This window comes from Oryctolagus cuniculus, chromosome 4 (assembly GCF_051225735.1).
Source record: "Oryctolagus cuniculus isolate XC-2025 breed Fujian yellow rabbit chromosome 4, ASM5122573v1, whole genome shotgun sequence".
NCBI lineage: Eukaryota > Metazoa > Chordata > Mammalia > Lagomorpha > Leporidae > Oryctolagus > Oryctolagus cuniculus.
In genome coordinates this window covers 67,998,924-68,021,381 of record NC_142870.1, presented here as the reverse complement: position 1 = coordinate 68,021,381, position 22,458 = coordinate 67,998,924, and the positions used below count along the sequence as shown (strand labels likewise).

Below are 22,458 nucleotides of genomic sequence, written 5' to 3'. Positions count from 1 at the left end.
CCACAACACTGGACCCAGAACACACTTCTTAAAAAAAAAAAATCTATTGAACTAAATTAAATTGAAAGGCAAGAATGAACTGCACACATGGCTTAAAATTTTACTGGCAGGACAGGGCTTGCTGTCTCCATGCTGTCCGGCTCTAAGCGGCTTCCAGGAAAGAGCAGTTTTACTTCTCAAGTCCTTTAAATCTGTTGCAGCCACCTGTTGCAACTTTACCACACGCCGAGCATGATGCTCATCATTAAGTATGCTGACTCATACATCACTCTCGCAGAGCTGAGCACCGTATATGCCAGTGCCATTCTCCCCAGACGTCTCAGAATGCGGTAGTCACAATGACTGGCTATTCCCACACTGCTTGGCTGAGAAGTTAAACCTACGGAAAAGTCCTCTCTATGACTTGTAAGTGGTCGAATGCTCAAGACAGAGTGCTCCTCCCATCTGGACGCTTTCCAAAGTAGGGAGAGAGGGAGAGAGAACCAAACGAAGCCAAATCCTGCCTGTGGATGTGAACAAGCCCTTCCTTGCAGGTGCCCGGTTCTGTCACAGAGGGTCTTCAGAGCAAGCAGAGGACATGGATGGCCTTTCTCAGCTCCCAGTGCAACAGTGGGGAGAACCCATCCCACCCTCACCCACTCCAGGTCGATCTCACTCAGAAAAGGAAGCTGCCCTCTGGGGGATGAAAGACTACTTCCAATCTCATTCACTGCAAGAAGATGCAGCCTCAAACATGGCCGCGGAGAGCCAAGATCCGGGAGGTCAGTGAGAACACAACACACAGCACGGATGCAAAAATAATTTATTGTAAATGTTTTAAAATCATTCTCTATGAAAAATGTTCATTATTTTCTGAAAAGTACAAATACACTAAGACTCATATTTGACATGTAAAAAAAATAGAGGAAGAAGGTAAATTCACTGGTTTTACTAGTTTAAGGAACCGTACTTAAAATGAGACAATGAGTGCATCTTCCAGTTAAATAAGAAAGCAAACTAGTCCAAACTAGCCCAAGACATCCACTCTGACATACCCACACAGCTGCCACTCACACTGACTTCTCCCCAACGCTAATTATTAGGGATAGGACCTTCTTCTTTTATGACCACAAACTCCTTCTCCTGATAACTTCCAGCAAAGCAATTTTCCCAACAAAACAAATACTCTGTCTCCTGATTTGTAAACAACGAGTAACATTGTTAATATTCCTCCTAGCCCCAAAAGATATGGCATTAATCTTCCAACAGCTTATCTCAAAAGGAGGAGAGGGGCCCTCCTGTTTCGGGACCATCTGTAATGAGACACACAATCCATCAAGAGCCGCTGTTAAGGAGTGTGAATGATTCTCTGATGGAAGTTTATGAAAATACACCTGGGGTACTTGACTCTCACTGGGATTAAACATGACAATAGGTCTGATCTGATTTCATCATCATTTTAAAAAAATCATCTATTATTTTTCACTTTATGTTTCTGTGTGGGAGCAAACTGTTGAAATACTTACTTAAGGTATACTAAGCTGATCTTCTGTATATTAAGATAATCGAAAATGAATCTTGATGTGAATGGAAGGGGAGAGGGAGTGGGAAAGAGGAGGGTTGTTGGTGGGAGGGACGGTATGGGGGGGGAAGCCATTGTAACCCATGAGTCGTACTTTGGAAATTTATATTCATTAAATAAAAGATAAAAAAAAAAAAAAAATACACCTGGGGTGACCGTCCAAAATCACAACAGTATCCTCAAAACTCACAGGGACTCATGTTTCCATAAGAGGTCTTCGGGAGTCATCAGAACAGTGATGAGATGCAAAATAATTGTGAATCAGCAATCTTATTTCTAGAGCTACACATATCTACAATACAGGGACATTGGTTGATAGGCTTAAGGCTGACTTTCCAAGACACCCAAGTACAGATCATGGAAATAGACACAGCTATGCCGTTTAAGTCTTGTGAAATACCTTCTTTTCCTCACCCACGGGCTTAGAGGTAGATCAAGTGCAATGGCAGAGGGAAGGGGAATTTCACAGTGATCAGCTCGGCGCTCCCTCCCCCGGCCACCTGCCTCTCCCTGCTCCTGCAGCACAGGCTAGCAGATCCTGCCTGCAAGGAGGCAGTGCACCGCCTCAGCACTGCAGAGAAAATAACCACGCGTGGGTGGAGGCAGCTGGTGCTTGGAGAACAGCAGCCTCAGACTGTGGGGTCCATCTGCCTGCCCCATCCCCTCCCAACCGCTCTTTGACTTCCTGCTTTGCCAAGTCTGGACCCAGTGCTCGACCAGGGGCAGGGTTTGGAGCTGTTGTGCTGGATGTGGAGCCAGACTTCGTAACTGTACAGAATCACAGACAGAAAGGACAGTCCATCCCCTCTGGCCAATGCCAGCTGCTTCTACATGAATCCACAACAGAAGGACTTCTCTTCCTCGCCAGAACTCAATGGCGCTTCACTCTGAAAAGAAGACAGAGACGAACAAAAGTCACTAATATTTAAAATCCTGATTAAATGTTGATGATTTCAGCTATGGGGTTTGAATATAAAGTCTTATCTAAAACTGGAATATTGTAACTCCTAACAGAGGGAGTTTACTCGCCAATCAATGCATACACAGACACACGAACAAACTCTGAACACTTTTCAAAAGGTGGATAGCATATATTGTTTGCTTACTTGTTGGATACAATGCAAGAAAGATCATCCCGATGAGACTTTATCATTCAGTTCTGTTTAATAATTGAATCATACTAGTATCTCTATAATTCCTGCCTTCTCAAATGCATACGGTACATGGTGTGGGGAATTCGGCTGAGGGAGACGCTGCAGAGCAGTGGCCCAAGTGGAAGCTCTGACGCAGTTGCACACGCGAGCCTGTGGGCTGTGCAGCCACATTCGCAGCTACGGTCGGGCTGCATGACTGCGATGCAGAGCTGCCCTATGTGCACGGCCGCGCGTTGCATGGAATCCCTGGCTTACACCTGGTAGGTGCTCAGTTCTCATACGCTTTCAACTATAAATGTCGCCCGGTGTTGCCAAATACCCCTGGGAGGTTTTCCTTGATACTACAGAAAGCCTTGGAAGGGACAGAACACCCATGCTCGCTTGCCAGCTGACTCAGCAGTTGAGCCAGAAGTGTGCCAACAAGACCCACTCCTCACTGCCTGGAGTTCTTCCTTTTCTCTCTTACATATCATGTGTTTGCTCTTTGCCCCGACATTGTCTACTAGGAGATCCCTTCCCACGTGAGAAAATAGTACCAAGGACCTCATCTGTGTCAAAATAACTCATGGTACAGACTTCTGTGAAAAAATCTGACCTTTGTGAAAGAGAATTTCCCACCCATTCATAAGGTGAAGAGTCACAGGGTGAGAGGTGGAGGGTTTTAGAAATCCCTTTATAATGACATGCTCAGGGTCTTTTTTATTTTTATAAGGCATCAAAATCTTCCTTTAGCCAGATCAAAATCATCGCTGCACAGCTGTCCCTCAGTATCTACCGGGGATTGGTTCTAGCACCCCATGAATGCCAACATTCACAGATCACAACAGAGATCTCAACACGGATCCCTACCTGGAATGGGGTAGCATCTGCACTTAGCCCATGCACATCCTCTTGCATCCTTCAAATCACCTCCAGATTACTTATGCCTACCACAATGCAAATGCTATGTAGATAGTCGTCAGGCTGCATTGCTCGGGGAATAACAAGCAAAGAACCTCTGTACGTGTTCAATACAAATGCAACTTTTTTCGAGTGTTTTTTCAACCATAGTTGCTTGAACCCTTGGATGTTGGACCTGAACAGGTGGAGAGCCAACTTTATTCCCATATCCTTATTAGAAAAGGCAATTGTATACACACACACACACACACACACACACACACGCAGACCCCTCTGGAATCCACATCACAATTTGATGCAAGGTCCTGCCTCCAAGGTGCACACAAACGAACCCCAGTGGACCACAAACAAGGCTTCTGGGGAATCCTTGGAACCCCTGACACTGTGCACTGGGAAGGGCAAGTGCTTTTCTTCTTCTCTGGGGAAAAGGCACATGGCTGTCTGGCTGTCTTCAAATTCTCTAAGGGGCCTATAAGCCAAGCAATTTTAAGTATCTTTATTCTCAGGGGCCAGTGTTTGGCGCAGCAAGGAAGAAGCCACGTGGGATGCCTACATTCTACACTGGAGTGCCTGGGTTCAAGTCCCAGCTCCACTCCTGATTCCACCTTCCTGCTAATGCAGACCCCAGGAGGCAGTCGATGGTGGCTCAAATGATTGTGTCTCCACCATCCACATCAGAGACATGGGTTGAGTTCCAAGTTCCTGGCTTCCGCCTGGCCCAGCCATGGCTGTTGCAGGCATCTGGAGAGTGAACAAGCAGATGGAAGAACTCTGTCTCTCTGCCTTTCACATGGAAATTAGAAATGGATTTTTAAAAATACTTTTGGAGAAATCTTTGTTCTCTGAGGAACTGGAACATTATCACTGTGGGAAACCAGTGGCCAGCCAGCCATGAGGGTGGGGGTGCCCGCCACCAAGTCCTCAGCTCATGCAAACATGGGAAACCAGCCTGAGAACCCCCTGGGGCCCTGCCAAGGCCTCACTGCCCCTGACTGTAGGATTTGCCCTGGGGCTCCTCCCCTCTTCACCTGCCACCTGCTCTGGGTCTCCCGTCCTTCTTCCCACTGTCCCTGTCACCCCTTCCATTGGACAGAGGTGGAAACTCTGACCCTGAAAACATCAAATAGCTCATGTACAGCACACTCCCACCCTGAAAGGGGGGACGTGGTGGCCATGAAAACCCCTAGAGAAGAAGGGCCTGGAGGAGTCTCCAGAGCAGCAGTGAAGTTTGGGTCACGGCCACGGCGCTGTGGCTAGGGGATGTCTCTGCGGCTCCTGGCCGAGCCCTGGTCTTCTCGGGCTCTCTGCAGGCCCCACAGCAGCCTGCCTTCCAGCAGGCCCCTGTCACCCTCCACCAAGCTCCCTTGCCTCCGCCAGGGAAGGGCTAGGAGCACAGTTTTGGAAAGGAGCCTCAGGAAATCAGGACAATCACACTTGTGATTATTATTATAGGCGACGGCTCCTACAAGCTCGGCAGGTCTCTTCACCCAGGTGGGGCCCAGGTTCTCCTGTGTCTCTGTATGAAATTCCTATGACTGGAGCCATAAGTCGTGCCACACACGTATGTTGCCTGCCTGGCCCACGCACATGCTTGCTTTATGCAGGAGGCACTGGGAGGAAACTTTTCATTTCTGAGCTTTCCCAGTGAGCTAAAGTTTCGACTTCTGAAGGGCATTCTTTTTATCTGTTTGGGAAATTTAAGCTTCAGTTCTGCTTTATACAATCCCTTAGGACAAGAGGACTTTTGCTTTCACAAGCACAATAAATGTCCCTTCTCAGGGCCAGCGCTGTGGCCTAGTAGGTTAAGTAGGTTCGTATCCTGGCTCCTCCACTTCTGATCCAGCTCTCTGCGATGGCCTGGGAAAGCAGTGGAGGATGGCTCAAGTGCTTTGGCCCCTGTACCCACATGGGAGACCCTGAGGAAGCTCCTGGTTCCTGGCTTTGGATTGGCCCAGCTCTGGCCATTGTGGCCATTTGGGGAGTGAACCAGCAGATGGAAGATCTCTCGGTCTCTATTGCTCCCTCTCCCTGTAACTGTCTTTTGAATAAAATAAATAACTCTTAAAAAAAAAAAAAGTCCCTTCTTATCCTGGGTGGTACTTTCTCATCTTTCTTTGTCACTCTTCTGGCCCTGTACTGCTGTCCCTGCCGCTAACCGCATCTCCTCCTGATTTACATTTTTCATTCATTTAACCAGTATTTATCAAGTACCTACTAATGTGCAGGAGAAGTTTATGAAGGATTGCATGAGCAAATAAAATAGCTGAGATTGTAAGCACCGCAGGCTACACAAGAGCCAGCACACCTCCAAGGGTGGTCTCCGAAGTGAGAAATGGACTAAAATCAGAAGTAGAGGCCACAGCTTCCAAGCAAAACACTTTGAAGTCTTAAAGCCATTGTGCCTTCCTCCTTTCCTCTTTGTTAGGTTCTGTACAAGGTGCTGAAGGTTTCCCAAGTCTGACAAATGGGGCGTTTGCTAGGTTAAAAAATAACATCAATTTTCTCATTCAGTTCTTAGTTTTAAAAGTAAATGAGTAAATTTCTTATAATTTTCTAAGGAAAGAAATGAATTTGTCTTTTATGCCCCTCTATTAATTTCTTCAAGGACTCATTGGCTTCCAATAGAAAAATAAAAGGGTTCCCTGAATTGAGATGATTTCTGAACAATTTTGCTATACTTCTTATGTCAAATTCTTCAATGCCGGCTGCTCTTGTGAGCCACACTATTTCCATGAAGGCTGCTAATGATGTGGCGAAATAGGATGCAGGCTTGCAAAGAGGGTGAACTGCAACAAGCAAACATTCAGAAATCTTCCTCACTTATATTTCCAAGATTGCTTTTCCAGCTACGCTGTCTGCCTATAGTAGGCAGGGACTATGTGAGGAATGAAGGAAGCACTGATCCATTGCAGCTTCAAGTCACCAAAGTTGCCAAACCAAACCCATCCATCTACCACAACCCGTTCACCGGCTGATCGCTTCAACTCTGACTTCCTTGCTTGTTCTCCTTACCATAGAGCAAGAGGGACATTGGATCCAGGCCCAGACTCTCACAGCCAGGTACATTCTGATCACGGAAATCCTGCAGCAAGATGCCCAGCACCAACTCCTCATTCATCATATACCTCATGAAGGCGTCATCTTCCGAAGGAACCCCAAACTGCAGGTGATAAGTCACCGTGGCATTTTCACCACTGAAAGGCAAACCAATGGAGACGTTAAAACACATCAACAGAAGCGCAACACGACTCAGGAAATCCACATGGGCAGTAAGTTTTGCAGTTCTGTGTGTTCTTCGAGTAGACAACAGCCAAGGTGTTCTGTCCAAGAAGAATCTACTTCCAGGGGTCCATCCCAAGATGCTGAAATGGACACTAACCTTCTTCCACACCTGGTACCCAACCCAAAGATGCCCACTGAGAGAGTCATTGAAGGGAGAGACATCATGAGGCCCCTGTGGTCAGGGACTATTCAGGGGTTGATGTGCCATCAGCCCCAGTCTCTGCCTTTTATCCCTTCCAACAAGCCAAGAAGCCTGCCCTGTTCTCTTCATATATTCCCTTCCCTGAGTCTTAGTGCTGCCCCTACAAGTGCACCTCAGAGCTATGCAGTTTAACCAGTTCTTGACCTAACCCATAAAATGTTTAAGGTAGACTCCAAAGCTCCCTGCCACTGGCTGGCTCCAGAACTGAACGCAGGGTCCACCCTGTGTTCACCGGGAATTGCCCTCCCTAGGTTGTTCCCAAAGTGAGAACCATTTCTTCCCCACTTTCAGTTACAGAGGCCCCTCAGGCAGAAAGACAAAGCCTTGCAACTTTCAGTAATGGACTTAAATAAAGGAGTTCACTTCTTTCCGAACATGCTTTTCCCATTTCCAAAATAAAAGTAATCATGGGGTTATTCTTGGTTAATTACTAGCTTAAGCAGCTTGTTAAATGCTACCTTAATATTTGGGTTTTTCGCAGTCATTCTATTATGTGGGTTCAAGGTGGCCCAGATTAAGAGCCTGTAATAAAGTAATTAACAGGAGATCACATCTGAGACTTGCACCCAAGGGCAGCTTTTACAGTAGCACCAGTCCCAGGTGTCAATCAGCCCACTGCTCTTGGTAAGGATGGGCAAAGAGCTCCCTCTTGTGGTCAGAGGTCACATAGGCCAAAGTTCTTACACTGGTGTGACTGACAATTCAATTGCTATTTATAAATTCTATTATGCCAAACCCAATAATACAGAATTGGAACTTGAAGAAACTCATAGTTTCAAAGATGTCACTACAGACATGCTGGAAATTGAACTTTCAAACTGCATTCCATGCCCTAGTTTGCAGGTGTCATTATTTGTCCCCTGAGGTCTACACTTGAGTTACTGCTAATGATGGTCACCACCTCCACCAGGCAGTCACTCTGCATTCCCATGGCCAGGGGCTTGGGCTGGCTGATGACAATAGCCAGGCTGGCTCACAGAAGACCAAGTCAGAGCTGAATGAGAAGATGAGGTTACGTGACTGTGGCCTGGCTGGCCCTTCCCAGTCTCAACAGACCAGCTCCCTGGGTGAACTGACAGACATGAGGCTGAATTCTGAGGGCAGGAGAGGAACGTTCAGGAAAGCAGTGAATCCTGTGGACTTTTCCCTAGCTGCCCACCACTGGAGTGGGACTAGCAAACAGTAAATCAAAGAGCACTCCAGGCCACTGTTGGACCAGTCCAGGAGTGAGGTCAGTGGCCCCTGTAGACACAAACAAGCAGCCAGAGGTGTGGGGATGCAGGGGTTCCCAACCATGTGTGACAGCATCTTTCTGGAGCAATGGCTTTGGCTGATGCATTTAGCATTTTAGCAACTCAGCCTAAACTTTTAAAAAATGAAGCAAAAATGTTTTCCAGAGATAATTTCTTTGTTCAACAGAACTAAACTTCCTGAGGTTTTCCTTCAAATAACTTAAAAACAGATTCTCTAACATTATGTGTTGGTTGGATTTCTAGCCACATTTTCTGATGGACTTTTCCCAATGTCTACTCCACCCCGTTACATGATCTCAGCTCCTCCAGACCCGTAAACTAAGGCCGGACTCTTGGAGCGACCCTACAGACTCTGCCATGCTCTTCTGCAGTCTGTGAACTGCAAGTTGGGGCAAAAGCAAGGAGGAAAGTTGTTGAGTCTGATTGTGTTTTTCCCTTCTCTGCTGCACCTCCTGATTTAAAATGAACAAATGCCAAAGATGTGACCATCGACCACTTGTATCTTGGGAGTCTGCAAGGCAGCCTGCCAGTATACATGATTTCTCACGTCGGGTCTGTTTTGGTACAACAACCTGGTGCTGCCACCTGCTTTACATGTTTCCTCTCCCAGCTCTACTAACACTGGGGTTAGGACAATGGATGGTTTGAGAGTGGAGCTCAGGATATAATACAAGCTTTGATGGTCATGTTCCAGAGACATGTTAGGTAGAGTGGAGAATAAGGCTTTGCCATGTAAACCTTGTTTAACTCATTTCCAGGCATCCTAATGGGACAAAGGGATAATGAAATGACTCCTATACACTTTTTCTACACCATAAGAACAGGAAAGATTAGGAAGGAAATTAAACAACAAAAATATGTGTCTAGGGGCCAGTGCTGTGGCATAGTAGGTTAAGCTTCCACCTATAGTTCCAGCATCCCCTACCAGCACCAGTTTGAGTCCAAGCTGCTCCTCTTCCAATCCAGCTCTCTCTGCTGTGGCCTGGGAAATCAGTAGAAGATGGCCCAAGTGCTTGGGCCCCTGCACCCATGAGAGAGACCTGGGAGAAGCTCCTGGCTCCTGGCTTCGGATGGGCCCAGCTCCGGCTGTTGCAGCCATTTGGGGAGGGAAACAGTGGCTGTAAGACCTCTCTCTGTCTCCCTCTCTCTCTCTCTGTAACTCTGCCTCTCAAGTAAATAAATAAATCTTTTTTAAAAAGTGTCTATATACAGGTATAATATCTACAGTAAATATATACAACCCAGAACTCACACCAAATTGTTGATGGCTGTTAACTTTTTAGAAGGGAATACAAGCAGTTATTGATAGTGACGGTGAGAAGGGAGAAGGTAGACTTTTCCTGAAATATGTTATCTTCATGTATTTGATACGAAGCAAGGAGATGTTACTTCTGTATCACTTGCACGCCGCAAATGCAACAGCAGCACATTAAGAAAAAGCCAGCACATAGAGTCCATCAGTGCATCACATCCCCACCTGAGACCCTATGCTACGTCTCTCCTTAGCTTATTTGGGCATTTGCTGTTAAACAGGAATAATTTACCTGAGACTGGCTTTTCCTCTCTCTGCCTGACCTTGGTTCAATCAACCTGGGCTGCTTTATTCTCATTTGTAAAATAAGGGGACTGAGCTACCTGGTCCCCAAACACCTACTTGGCACTGACACTGTGATTCTAGCAGTGGCTCCCTGCATGCAAAAAGACTCAGGGAAGTCCTTCCAGGTACATGGTGGCCAGGGCGTTGGGGGTTGGGAGGGTGTTCTTTTCAGAGGCAGACAAACCAAAATGTAATGCTCCATGCTCTCACCTGAAGTCCGCAATGTTAACCGAAGTAAAATAACGATGCAGAGATGGCGAAGTACTGTACAGATCTGTGAGCTGAAACAGAAACAAAACCACACACATAACTGACAGATCATATCGCACAGCACTTGGCAAAACTAAGCTGCTTCTACACACAGGGCTTTCCACTCCAGCTAGGCATTAATTCAGCTAGGGCCTCTGAGACAGGAAGTAGGAACATGTGAGCCCTCCACGAGCCAGAACTCCAGCCAGCAGTCATCAAAAAGCACCTCACTTATAAGGACTGAGCGACTCGGCCAGGCATTCTCGACCTCTCTTCTAAGTCGCGTGGGCCCCTGTGGCCTTTGTGGACCACCCAGTCCCTGGAAGGGAAAGAAGACCCTGGAGGCCGGCGCCGCGGCTCAGTAGGCTAATCCTCCGCCTTGTGGCGCCGGCACACCGGGTTCTAGTCCCGGTCAGGGCGCCGGATTCTGTCCCGGTTGCCCCTCTTCCAGGCCAGCTCTCTGCTGTGGCCAGGGAGTGCAGTGGAGGATGGCCCAAGTCCTTGGGCCCTGCACCCCATGGGAGACCAGGAGAAGCACCTGGCTCCTGCCATCGGATCAGCGCAGTGCACCGGCTGCAGCGCGCCAGCCGCAGCGGCCATTGGAGAGTGAACCAATGGCAAAGGAAGACCTTTCTCTCTCTCTCTCTCTCTCTCTCTCTCTCACTGTCCACTCTGCCTGTCAGAAAAAAAAAAAAAGGAAAGAAGACCCTGGAGACGAAGACGGCAGCACAGGCCACTCAGAGCCCAGACATCAGCAGCCAAGGGTTTCTTACTCCCTTCTCCAGAGCTTCTCTGGCACGAGAGAGAGCCACGTCTGAGAACAGAACTGCCCCAAAGGGACCTAGCAGGGAATGGCAAAGATACAGAGGTTTTTCTTCTGTACCCAAGAAAAATGGCAAACATGATGAAAAACAATGACACCTGTGTTCCACTATGACTTCTGCTATGCTGGACAACGCTCCTCAATAGATGACGGGTCTCATCTAAGCCATCGTAAATTGGAGATGCGCATTCCCTGATGACACATTTACTGATGGTTACTAGAGATATGCATTCACCTAACCCATCGAGCATCACGGCTCCTCGGGGGCTGCCTTGCACACTGCTCTACAGTGGGGCAGAGCCACCTAAACACAAAGCCTATTTCATAATAAGGAGGTGAATGTCTCATCAAATAGCATCCTGGCCGTGGGAAACATACTGGTGGCACAAGCATGCTTTCATGTCATCACAAAGTTGAAAATTCTAAGTTCAGTCATAAGTCAGGGGCCCTCTGTGTGGGGTCCAGCCCTTTATTTTAAGAAACCAAACAAAGCCAAAGCCACTCCCATACCTTATCTGGCTTTCCTCCCTCCCTCCCCTAGTGCTAATGAGCATCCTGAAACTGACCTGCATCCTATCCTTGTACAGTTTTATAAATTACTACTTCCATACATCATCATCCCAATGTATCACTTAACTTAGCTTTTATTCAACTACAAGGTACTAAACTCTAAGATTCTCTCTTTTTTTTTCCTCACATTTCACATTTAGGCATAAGATACATATCAGTGAAGGTCACTCACTCCAGCTACTTCACCGACCTCAGAAATGATTTCACCAGGTCATTCAGTCCGCTACTGATACTGACCATTGCTTCCGAGGTCCCCCTTACAAATTACGCTGAAGCAATTTGTCCTGGACCACCTCTCTGCAGCTCTCCTTGGCCATGTAAGTTTCCCTTGGCTGTATGCCAAGAACTTGAGCTGCTGGATCCAAGGGCAGGCATGTGCCTGCATGTAACCAAATCTTGCCAAATTGCTCACCATTTTCCTCTCCTCCAGCAGTGCTTATTTGCTCTATTCCCCACATCCCAGACTTTACAATTTCTGCCAAGTCAAGGACATAAAATCATGCTTCACCTTGCTTTAATTTGGACTGCCTTGCTTACTAATGAGGCTGTACATCTTTCTAGGTGTGTATTAACTTCTCGGGACTGCTCACCTCCAAATTGCCTATTCATTTCCCTTAGGTTGTCTGTCTTGTTCTCTGTCTGAAATGATTGCTTTTATATTCTGGACACCAGCTACTGGCATTATGTTACAAAATCTTGTCTCGGGCCTTGGTTAGTGTTTTGCTTATGTTTTAGAGATAGGAATCCTAACCTAGCAGCACCGAGAACACAAGGTGAATGCACTTGCCTCACATTTCTTTTAAATTTACATTGGAAGCTTAGACATCTTGTTCCCTAGCAGGTGAGCTCCAGCATAAGTCAGAAAGTCTGTACTGGGATCTAGTTATGCCTCCCAGCATGGCCATGGCCATGGGGCTAGAGGGGGGGAAGGGAAAGGGGAGAAGAGGGGAGGGGAGGGGAGGGAAGAAAGGCAAGGGAAGAGGAGGGGAAGGGAGGGAAGGGGAGGGAAAGGGAGGGAAGGGGAGGGGAGGGGAGGGGAGGCAATTGTGAGTACTGGGAAACTTCAGAAACTATGAAAGCAACTTCCACAGAGGAGGGTGCACGTGCTAGACAGACAGAGGTTTTTTCAAGCACCAGAAATAGTAACAATAAAGACCATACTCAACAATGATGCCTCCCTCTTCCTTTTGGACTGAGCGCCCTGAGGCAGGGATTATGTCTCCCGCCCCTTCCAACCTCTTCTGCTCCCTTCCCCCCTCCCTCCTTCATTCACCCTCAGGGGTTAGCACTGTTTTGCACACAGTAGACTCTCAACAGAGTTTTCAAGTCCAACTTTCAAGTTCAAAGGTGGAATGGATGACTTTGACCTCTGTCAGTGTCTGCTCCGATTCTACTCAGTAGTGTGCAGTGTTCATAGGGCTTATTCATGTTTGCGGAGCTGTCAGTCACGTGTCTACCGTGGGCCCAAAGACCTGAAGCAGGAGCTTCATCTCTCCTTGGTCATTGCCTCCCACACTGCTGATGAGGCTTGGTGCCAACAGAGACAGGAGCCCAGGGAGCTGACGGGCGGGGGTCTGATACTGTGGCTAACTGGCTAACTAGAAGCCAGCTTCTGGAGTGACAGAGGAGGCCTCCCTAGGTTATTGGGAGACCTTCAGTAACTGCTAACCAAGCACGGGGTGAGGGGCTAGGAAAACAAGGCACACTGTTCAAATATCGTAACTCTCTTTCCCAATTCCTGACACAGAGCTTCTAGAACCCCTATAATTTCCCGAGTAATAGGGGTGCTGGGTGCATCTTCTGTTCTAAGATTTGGTCATTGATTCCAGCTCCTGACACAGGGCTGTTCCTAAACCCTTGGAATAGGAGTGCCTTCCCTTCTGGGGTGACCCTGGCGAGCTCCTGGGTGGAGGCTGGGCGCCAGGCACGTTAAGCCATGACACTAAGAGCTGATCCTTCTACACTGCTCCCACCCTCTAAGGAGGAGCAGGGCTGGAGAGGATGTCCACAAGGAAGACACTGTAAAAATCCCTACAATACTACATCTGGGAGCTTCCATCCCTACCTCAGAAGACTTAGATGCCCCTCCTTTGCAGCTATAAAACACACTGTGTGAACCTCAGTAATAGAACACACCACACTGCTTTTTACCTTCCGCTTCCACTTGGACTGTGAGCCCACTGAGGGTGCCAACTTTGTGGCCCTGGCACTTGGCAGGGTGTCTAGCATATCGTAGACCCTCAATGTACACTACATGTGGACACAAATGGAAGACCAGAGTACAAGGAACACTGTCCTCCCGGAGCCTTTTCCCTCTGAATTTGAACTTCAGAAAATTGTGCATCAGAGCAGGTGTTTAGAGTAGCAGTGAAGAGGCTGGCACTGTGGCACAGAGGGTAAAGCCCCAGCCTGCAGCGCCAGCATCCCATATGGGGGCCAGTTTTTGAGTCCCAGCTGCTCCTCTTCCAATCCAGCTCTCTGCTATGGCCTGGGAAAGCAGTACAAGATGGCCCAGGTCCTTGGGCTCCTGCACCATGTAAGAGACCCAGAAGAAGCTCCTGGCTCCTGGCTTCAGATCAGCTCAGCTCCGGCTGTTGTGGCCCACTGGGGAGTGAACCAGTGAATGGAAGACCTCTCTCTCTCTCTCTGCCTCTCCTTCTCCATGTAACTCTGAATATCAAATAAATAAATCTTTTAAAAAAATAGAGTAGCAGTGAAGATACTTGACATTCCACATTGGAGTGTCTAGATTTAATTCCCAGCTCTGACTCCTGAGTCCAGCTTCCAGCCACTGTAGACCCGGGAGACATAGTGATGGCTCCAGTAATGGTGCTCCTGCCACCCACATGGGACAACTGGATTGCATTGGCTTCTGGCTTTGGCCCCAGCCACTGCAGATAATTTGAAGAGTGAACCAGTGAATGGCAGCATTCTCATTCTCTCTCTCTCTCTCTCTCTCTCTTTCTCTCTCTCTCTCTCCCCCTGTCCTTTTATCTCTCTGCCTCTCAAATAAATAAATAAATAAATAAAGCAATAATAATATCTCACAGAATGCTAAAAAAAATAAAAGGCAAAATATGGCATCAATTTCCTAAAAAACCCAGACAAGGAGTCCCAGCTACTTACTCCCTAGCTCTCTGCCAACTGTTCCAGCAGCACACACGTTCCAACATCAGGAACCCAGTAAACAATGAGTGAGACATAATTACCCTGCTAGTGAGCAGATGAGGCAACTGCTCTTCAGTCATGCAGTCCTCTGGAATCTTCAGCATGATGAAGAACGTTTTGTTTGATGACAGTTCAAGTATCTCATTTTCATCTTCATCAACATACGTTACTAAAGAGAGTGGGCAAGGTGGAAATAGAAAGTCAACACAGCTGCACAACATATCAAACTTCCTTGTTCCCTTGGCTGATGCAATTAAACACACCGTTGAGACCTCATGAAGGACAGAGGTGAACACACAACCAAGTATACGCTGAAATGCCTTCTCCACTCGAGAAAACTGAGTAACCGACAGACGCCTGCCTCCCCCATCATGGAAGCTGTGTTTGTTTCATGTATGCCAAAGGAGTCTCAGATTGCACCGAACACAGCCAAGGGGAGGCGGGAGGGAAGGAGGGCGTGGGAGGAACATGATTGTCTGCCCAGCTGAGCCTGCAGCTTAGCTCTGTACACTGGTGTCAAGGCAAGGGCTGGGGGACAGTAGAGGGAAGGACATGGATGGTGCAGGCTTGGGGGTGGGAGCAAGCGACTTGGGGGAATCACCTCCCAGTCCTGGGCTACCACAGACAGTGAGGAGTGAGAAGCTGACATCACTGAGGGTAAAAGGCAAGCGTGTGAGCCCACGTCTTGAAGACGGGATGGGCATGCAGACGTGGCGCTGGGCCACATTGCACAGAGGAGGAATGTAGATGCACTCTGTTTGGAGGAGGGAGGTCAAACTGCACTCAGCACTGCAGGCTGTGCAGGAATGATGTTCCCGGACAATGAGCTCTGCAGCGCTGCTCAGTTCCAATGACGGCTCGCTAATTGGCTGGCAAGCAGTTAGAGCTGAGGCAAAACCACACCGAGTCAGGAGCCAGGAGCCACAAACTGGCACTAGCTGCCGAGTTGCTCCCCTGGCTCAGTGGCTGGCACATACAGAGGACCACCTCTCTGACCCTGAGAAAAGCGTGGGTGGGAGGAACCAGGTGCTCCTGTTGCCATAGGCTTTTCTCTTAAATCCCATGCTTCAGCAGCATCATCAGCTGTTCTGGACTTTGAAGTGGCCATAGGGGAATAAACTCAGCATTGATGAAGAAAAGAAAGGCAAAGAGAAGTAAGAATCCTGCTACTGATTCCTCGAGGAAATCTGCAAATGGGAGGATAGGGACAAGGAACGTGCAGAATGGGTTTAAGCTTGCAGGTCTGGGATTTCTGCTCAGTGTTGGCTCCTGGCTGAGGTCTGGGAATCTGGATTTGGGGAAAGGGTTCCCATCATGCCCTGACAAGGTGACTCACCATGCCTCTGCTGTTTGTACAAACAATGTGGCTGCTGATGTGACTAACTCCCAATCAAGAACCTGGGCACCGAATCTATAGTGTGCTGGCTAAGTAAACATTTCACATGCGCTGTCACAACCTGTTGTCAGAGCAATTAAGAGAGCCCTGTGCAACTCCACTGGGAGAGGACGCCCCAACGCTTGTTCCTTCTGGATTTCACTCTCATGAATATTTTTATTTAATGCCTCCTTGTGTTGCAATAAATCACAGTCATCAGTCTGACTGTGTGTCGAGTCCTGTGAGCTCTCCTAGTAATTCACTGAATCTAGGAGAGATCCTGGGAACTCCAAACTCAGGGAACGATCCCTAAGTCCCTACTGCTTGTAAGTCATTACATTATTTTGTCTGATAATAAAAGGCATGCCCTCATAGCAGAAAACTTGCAAAGTACTGGAAACTGTAACAAACACATACACATACACACACAATCCTTTAATTGAGTCGTTTTCCCCAGTACTTTATATCCTATGCCCCCCATATATTTTTTATTATAAATCTGAGGTCTTAATGAGTGGGTAGTTTGTGTCTTGCTTTTTGTAGTTGCTTATTGGTGTGGATTCTTTTTTTTTTTTTTTTTCTGACAGGCAGAGTGGACAGTGAGAGAGAGAGAGACAGAGAGAAAGGTCTTCCTTTGCCGTTGGTTCACCCTCCAATGGCCGCTGCCACTGGCGCGCTGTGGCCGGTGCACTGCGCTGATCCGAAGGCAGGAGCCAGGTGCTTCTCCTGGTCTCCCATGCGGGTGCAGGGCCCAAGTGTGGGGAGCAGGGCCCTGTGGGGAGCAGGGCCCGTCTCCCGCAACATGGCGAAATAAGTACTGAGACTATCGAGACTAGACTAGACCACTGAGACTATTGAGACTAACTCTATGTGCCTGATCTCCCACCATATGGCGCTGAGAGGGAGTAAACAAATCTTACACAGCTGCTTCGTCAATTAGCTGATTCCTGACCCAACCTCTGATTGGAGGAGAACAGCGTGCTCAGCACGTGGGCAGCAGAGCACGGATTGGTGGGAGAGGACTATAAAGGCGAGATAGAAGTGGCGCGGGGGGATCCGCTTATGTGCCGCGAGGCGCCGCAGACATCTCACACCATGCGCCGAAAGAATAACAAGAATGTGGACACACACCAAGTGGAATGCGGTTAGAATGCAGTTAGCACAGGAGCAAACTTGAGCGCACAATGCAGAGTCATTCGCTTAAACAACAGGGTCCGGTTGGTGTCGTTCTCCCGCGAGCCCGCAGAGGAGCGACACCCAAGGACTTGGGCCATCCTCCACTGCATTCCCTGGCCACAGGGAAGAGGGGCAACCGTGTTGCAGTTGATTTCTCAACAATGTTGCAGTGGATTCGTTTCTGAGAGGAGGAGCATGGTGGGGGCAAGAGGCACGGAGTCACCACACAGACCCCAGGAGTCGGGTGAAAGCCGGCTTGAGGCAAGCAGCCCAGAAACTCGTTTATTTCAGTTGGTATAACATCTTATACAGCCAAGACCAGCCAATCTGGTCAAGGGGAGGTCTATGCCCCAACCAGTCACAGCCTGCTGCCAGGCAGGCTCCATTTGCCATGTGAGTTTCAAATCCATCCAATCACAGCCTGTTGCCAGGCAGGCTCCGTTGCCAGGTGGGTTTCAAAGCCATTCCTGAGTAACTGATGCTCGCTTGCCAGTGGCGACCTTGGCATGGCCTTCTTATTCCACCACAAATGGGGACAGAATCCAGTGCCCCAACCAGGACTAGAACCCGGTGTGCTGGTGCCGCAGGTGGAGGATTAGCCTAGTGAGCCGTGGCACCAGCCGGTGTGGATTCTTCTGTTGTTTTTATCATCTCAAAAGCACATGGTTTGATATTTCTTATAAAGATCATTTTAGTGGCTTCACACTGTTCATATTAGGTTTATTTTCTTAAATCTGGTATTGTTTCTTCAGCTTTCCACTCTTATAAATAAATAATGCTGCAATGGACACATCTGAGCTCCATAACACCACATGGATTTCCACAGCAGATATCAATACCTCAGAAGGAACTGACCAGATCCTGGCTCCTTTGGAGCCGGTTGGTACAAGAGGCTTAGGAGGAAGCAAGAGGCAAGGTCCAGATGCAGATCCCTCCAGAAGTTTGCCAGTGAAAGGAGAGAGGGGGAAAATATCTAAATGAAGTAGAAGAAGCCTGATGGAAGACTGTCTTAAAGGACATATGATGCTAGCGCCTTTGAAACATTGAGAAGAACCTGAGCATGCTTAGAAAGAGGAGATATCGAAGGTCTCTGGGTCAGAGAAACCTGGAGGAGGCACCATGGAGAGCGCAGCTAAAATGGTCAGTCTTGGGCAGGTGGAAAAACACTGGAGATCTGAAAGGTGAAACTGCAACGCAACTTCAAGACACTGGGTCTACGGAGGTTCAATTATGTTCCCAAGGACCTTGGCAGCTTACAGACTGTGAATGCTGACAGCCTAGGATTTTCCCGTGAGTCCCCGTGTACTAGGGAGCACTGCCCTGTAAATCTGTCAGTCTGCCAGGACCACGTGATATGCTAAGATGCAGCTCTTCCTCCCAGAAAACAACGCATCCACTTAGCACCGCGTCACTTGGGAAGTCCCTGCTTACATCTCAGTACCGCAGCGTTCCCACTCGAAGCAGGACCTGTAAACTAAGAGACTAGATGGGCCAGACAGGATTCAGGGGAACACACTGGAAGAGGATGTCACGTAAGGGTCCCCAGAGTGTCCTAACTTTAAAACATATTTTTCAGCATCCACCTACTCGTCACAGTTTGGTTTTTGCAATATTCAGAATATCTTGCCCAAACCAAACAAGAGTTTCATTAATAAGATGTTATGCAGCGTCTCTCCCCTCCTGACTGGGATGAATTAATGAAGAAAGGAGAGCCCTTGACGATGCCTAAGTGGTTCTATAAATTATCCAAAAAGAGAATAATTTTGAGACAAAAAAAAAAAAAAGACTTTTTCAGAGAAGCAGGACCAGTGCTATGGCGTAGAAGGTTAAGCCTCCACCTGCAGTACTGGTATCCTATATGGGAACTGGTTCGTGTTCTGGCTGCTCCACTTTTGATCCAGCTCCTTGCTAATGTGCTTGAGTAAAGCAGCAATAGATGGCCCAAGTGCTTGGGCCCATGCACCTATGTGGGAGACCTAGAAGAAGCTCCCGGCTCCTGGCTTCTGGCTTCTGCTTGGCACAGCCACAGCCATTGTGGCCATTTCGGGAGTGAACAGCAGATGGAAGATTCTTTCCCCACCCGCTTCTTTTTCCTCTCCCTATCTCTGCCTTCCAAATAAATAAATAAATATTTTTTAAAAATTCAGGAAAGAATTTTTAGTGAGGATAGGACAATGCCATAGGTATAAAAAGAGGTGGAACAGGGACTTCCCTCTGATGGTCCCAGCTTCCCCCAGAGGAGCTCTGTGGGCGCTTCAGAGATGACAGTAAAATGACTCAGCAAAATAATCACAATATTAGAATCCTACAAGTAGCTGCAAGGCTATAAAAAATCTGACTTCAGGGGCTGGCGCTGTGGTGCAGTGGGTTAAAGCTCTGGCCTGAAGCGCCGCCATCCCATATGGGCACCGGTTCTAGTCCTGGCAGCTCTACTTCTGATCCAGCTCTCTGCTGTGGCCTGGGAAAGCAGTAGAAGATGGCCCAAGACCTTTAGCCCCTGTACCCATGAGGGAGACCCAGAAGAAGCTCCTGGTTCCTGACTTCAGATTGGCTCAGCTCTGGCCGTTGCGGCCATCTGGGGAGTGAACCAGCAGATGGAAGTCCACTCTCTCTCTCTCTCTGCTTCTCCTCCTTTCTCTGTGTAACTCTGACTTTCAAATAAATAAATAAATCTTTTAAAAAATCTGATTTCAAATTCTTTTAATAAAAAAAATTTTATTTTTTGAAATTTTTTAAAAAATATTAGAAGAAAATATAATAAAATATTAACAGCATAGATGGCTTTTATGAGCATCTGAACATGTATTATTTTTGAATGCAAAACATTTTAGGTAATTACCAACTTTTCAGCCTTCCCTGGAGGCCTAAACATTGAAGGGCCGAGTTGCCAAGTAAAATCAATGTATGCCCTTGAGCCAATGTTGTGGTGCAGCAGGTTAAGCTCCCACCTGCAATGGTGGCATCCCAAATGAGCACTGGTTTGAGTCCTGGCTGCTTCACTTCCAATCCAGCTCCCTGAAAATGTGTCTGGGAAAGCAGCAGAAGATGGCCTGAGTACTTGGGCCCTTACAAGACATGGGAGACCCGGATGGAAGTCCAGGCTCCTGGCTTCAGTCTGGCCCAGCCCCTGCTGTTGTGGCTATTTGAGTCGTGAACCAGTGGCTAGAAGATCTGTATATGTTTGTCAGTTTCTCTCTCTCTCTCTCTCTGTCTCTCTCTGCTTTTAAATAAAATAAATAAATCTTTGAAAAATAAGTAAATGTATTATCTTGATTTTTAAAAAAAGTTTGAAAAACCTCTCTTACATATTATCATACACTAAAGCACAAATTTACAATCAAATTTACAATTTACAATCAAATTCAAAGTGAAGGGGCTGGTGTTGTGGTATAGAGTTACCCATATGGGCACCAGTTTTAGTTCCAGCTGTTCTATTTCTGATCCCACTCCATGATCCCACTCCTTGCTATTGGCCTGGGAAAAGCAGTAGAGGATGGCTCAAGTGCTTGATCCCCTGCACCCATGTGAGAGACCCAGACGAAGCTCCTGGCTTAAGCCTTGGCCCAGCCCAGGCCGTTTGGGTACTGAACCAGTTAATAGAAGATCTCTCGATCTCTCTCAATATCTCTCTCTCTCTCTTTCTCTCTCTCCCTCCCTCCCTCCCTCCCTCCCTCTCCCTCTTTCTCTCTCTAATTCTAACTCTGCCTTTCTTTTTTTTTTTTTTTTAATTTATTTAATGAGCATAAATTTCCAAAGTACAGCTTATGGACCACAATAGCCTCCTCCCCCCCCCCCCCGCCCGTGTCTTCCCTCCCATCCACAATGCTCCCCTCTCCCACTCCCTCTTCCCTTCCCCTTCACATCACAATTAATTTTCAATTATCTTTATATACAGAAGATCAATTTAGCGTATGTTAAGTAAAGATTACCACATTTTGCTCCCACACAGAAACATAAAGTGTAAAATACTATTTGAGTACTAGTTATAGCATTAATTAAACACCTAAGAGTAATTGTGTATTAATTACATAGCTCAACCAATAGTTTTAAGTAGAATATAAAATGCATCTTTTGCATTGTTGTGGCTTCCCCCCGACCTCCCTCCCTCCCATGGCCCTCCCCTCACCCACTTCCTCTCCCCTCTCCCCCCTTCATCACGTTTCATTTTCGGTTACCTTCATATACCGAAGATCAATTTAGTCTATACTAAGCAGGGATTTCAACAGGTTGCACTCACACAACCGAACCAGGTATAGGGTATTGTTCGACTAGTAGTGTTGTTTTTGAGTTTCATAGATAAACATATTAAGGACAGAGATCCTGCGAGGGGAGCATGAACCCAGTGACTCCGTTGTTGATTTAACAATTGGCACTCTTATTTATGACGTCAGCAATCACCCGAGACTCTTGCTATGAGCTGTCTAGGCTATGGAGGCCCCTTGAGTTCACCAACTCTGTATTTGTTTAGTCAAGGCCATATCACAGTGGAGGTTCCTTCCTCTCTTCAGAGAAAGGCGCCTCTCTCCTTGATGGCCTGATCCTTCTGCTGGAGTGTTGTTCGCCAGGATCCTTCATTTAGATTGTTTTTTTGCCACCGTGTCATGGCTTTCCATGCCTGCGAGACTCTCATGGACCTTTTAGTCAGATCCGAATGTCCCAAGGGTTGATTCTGAGGCAGGAGTGCTGTTTTGGGCATTTGCCATTCTATGAGTCTGCTGTGTGACCTGCTTCCCCCGCAGGATCATTCTCAACCCTTTTGATTCTATCTTTCATTATTTGCTTACACTGGTCTTATTTGTGTACTCTCTTCGACACTTACCCTATCTCTTGGATCAGTTGTGTATTTATATTTGTCTCTTTACCAAGTGTGCTGGCATTGGTGCCTGCCTCCTTGGTAAGATTGACTAACTCTGCCTTTCAAATAAATCATCAAAAAAAAAATTCAAAGTGAAGTTTGTACAAGTTCAAAAAATTTTTCCCTGCATCTTATCCTGTGATCTTTCACATCCCTAGAAAAACTGTTAAGGGAAAGGGAATGCCTTCCTCTTCAGTTTGCTCTTTGTGAGTTGAAGGGATTAGATGACTCTGTGAGAATGGAAGACAAATCATGGGTCTTGTGTTTCAGAATCCTGAATACTAAGCCACCTG

At 47.3% G+C, this 22,458-nt stretch overlaps 1 protein-coding gene across 3 annotated transcripts in view; it reads right to left on the bottom strand.

The window, feature by feature from the left end:
* Nucleotides 1–785: 785 nt before the first annotated feature.
* The window catches only part of C4H3orf52 (chromosome 4 C3orf52 homolog), a 30,635-nt gene continuing 8,962 nt past the window's right edge, over nucleotides 786–22,458 (bottom strand). For 2 of the 3 annotated variants that reach the window (XM_008266960.5, XM_089330796.1), the window contains exons 3-6: nucleotides 14,801–14,928; nucleotides 10,160–10,230; nucleotides 6,628–6,809; nucleotides 786–2,448 (exon numbers count right to left, since the gene is read on the bottom strand). In XM_008266960.5, the coding sequence (XP_008265182.2) occupies nucleotides 2,444–2,448; nucleotides 6,628–6,809; nucleotides 10,160–10,230; nucleotides 14,801–14,928 (386 nt within the window). In that variant the 3' untranslated portion in view covers nucleotides 786–2,443. The remainder of the gene's footprint in view (nucleotides 2,449–6,627; nucleotides 6,810–10,159; nucleotides 10,231–14,800; nucleotides 14,929–22,458) is intronic. The other variant, XR_016232430.1, reaches the window with a different exon arrangement.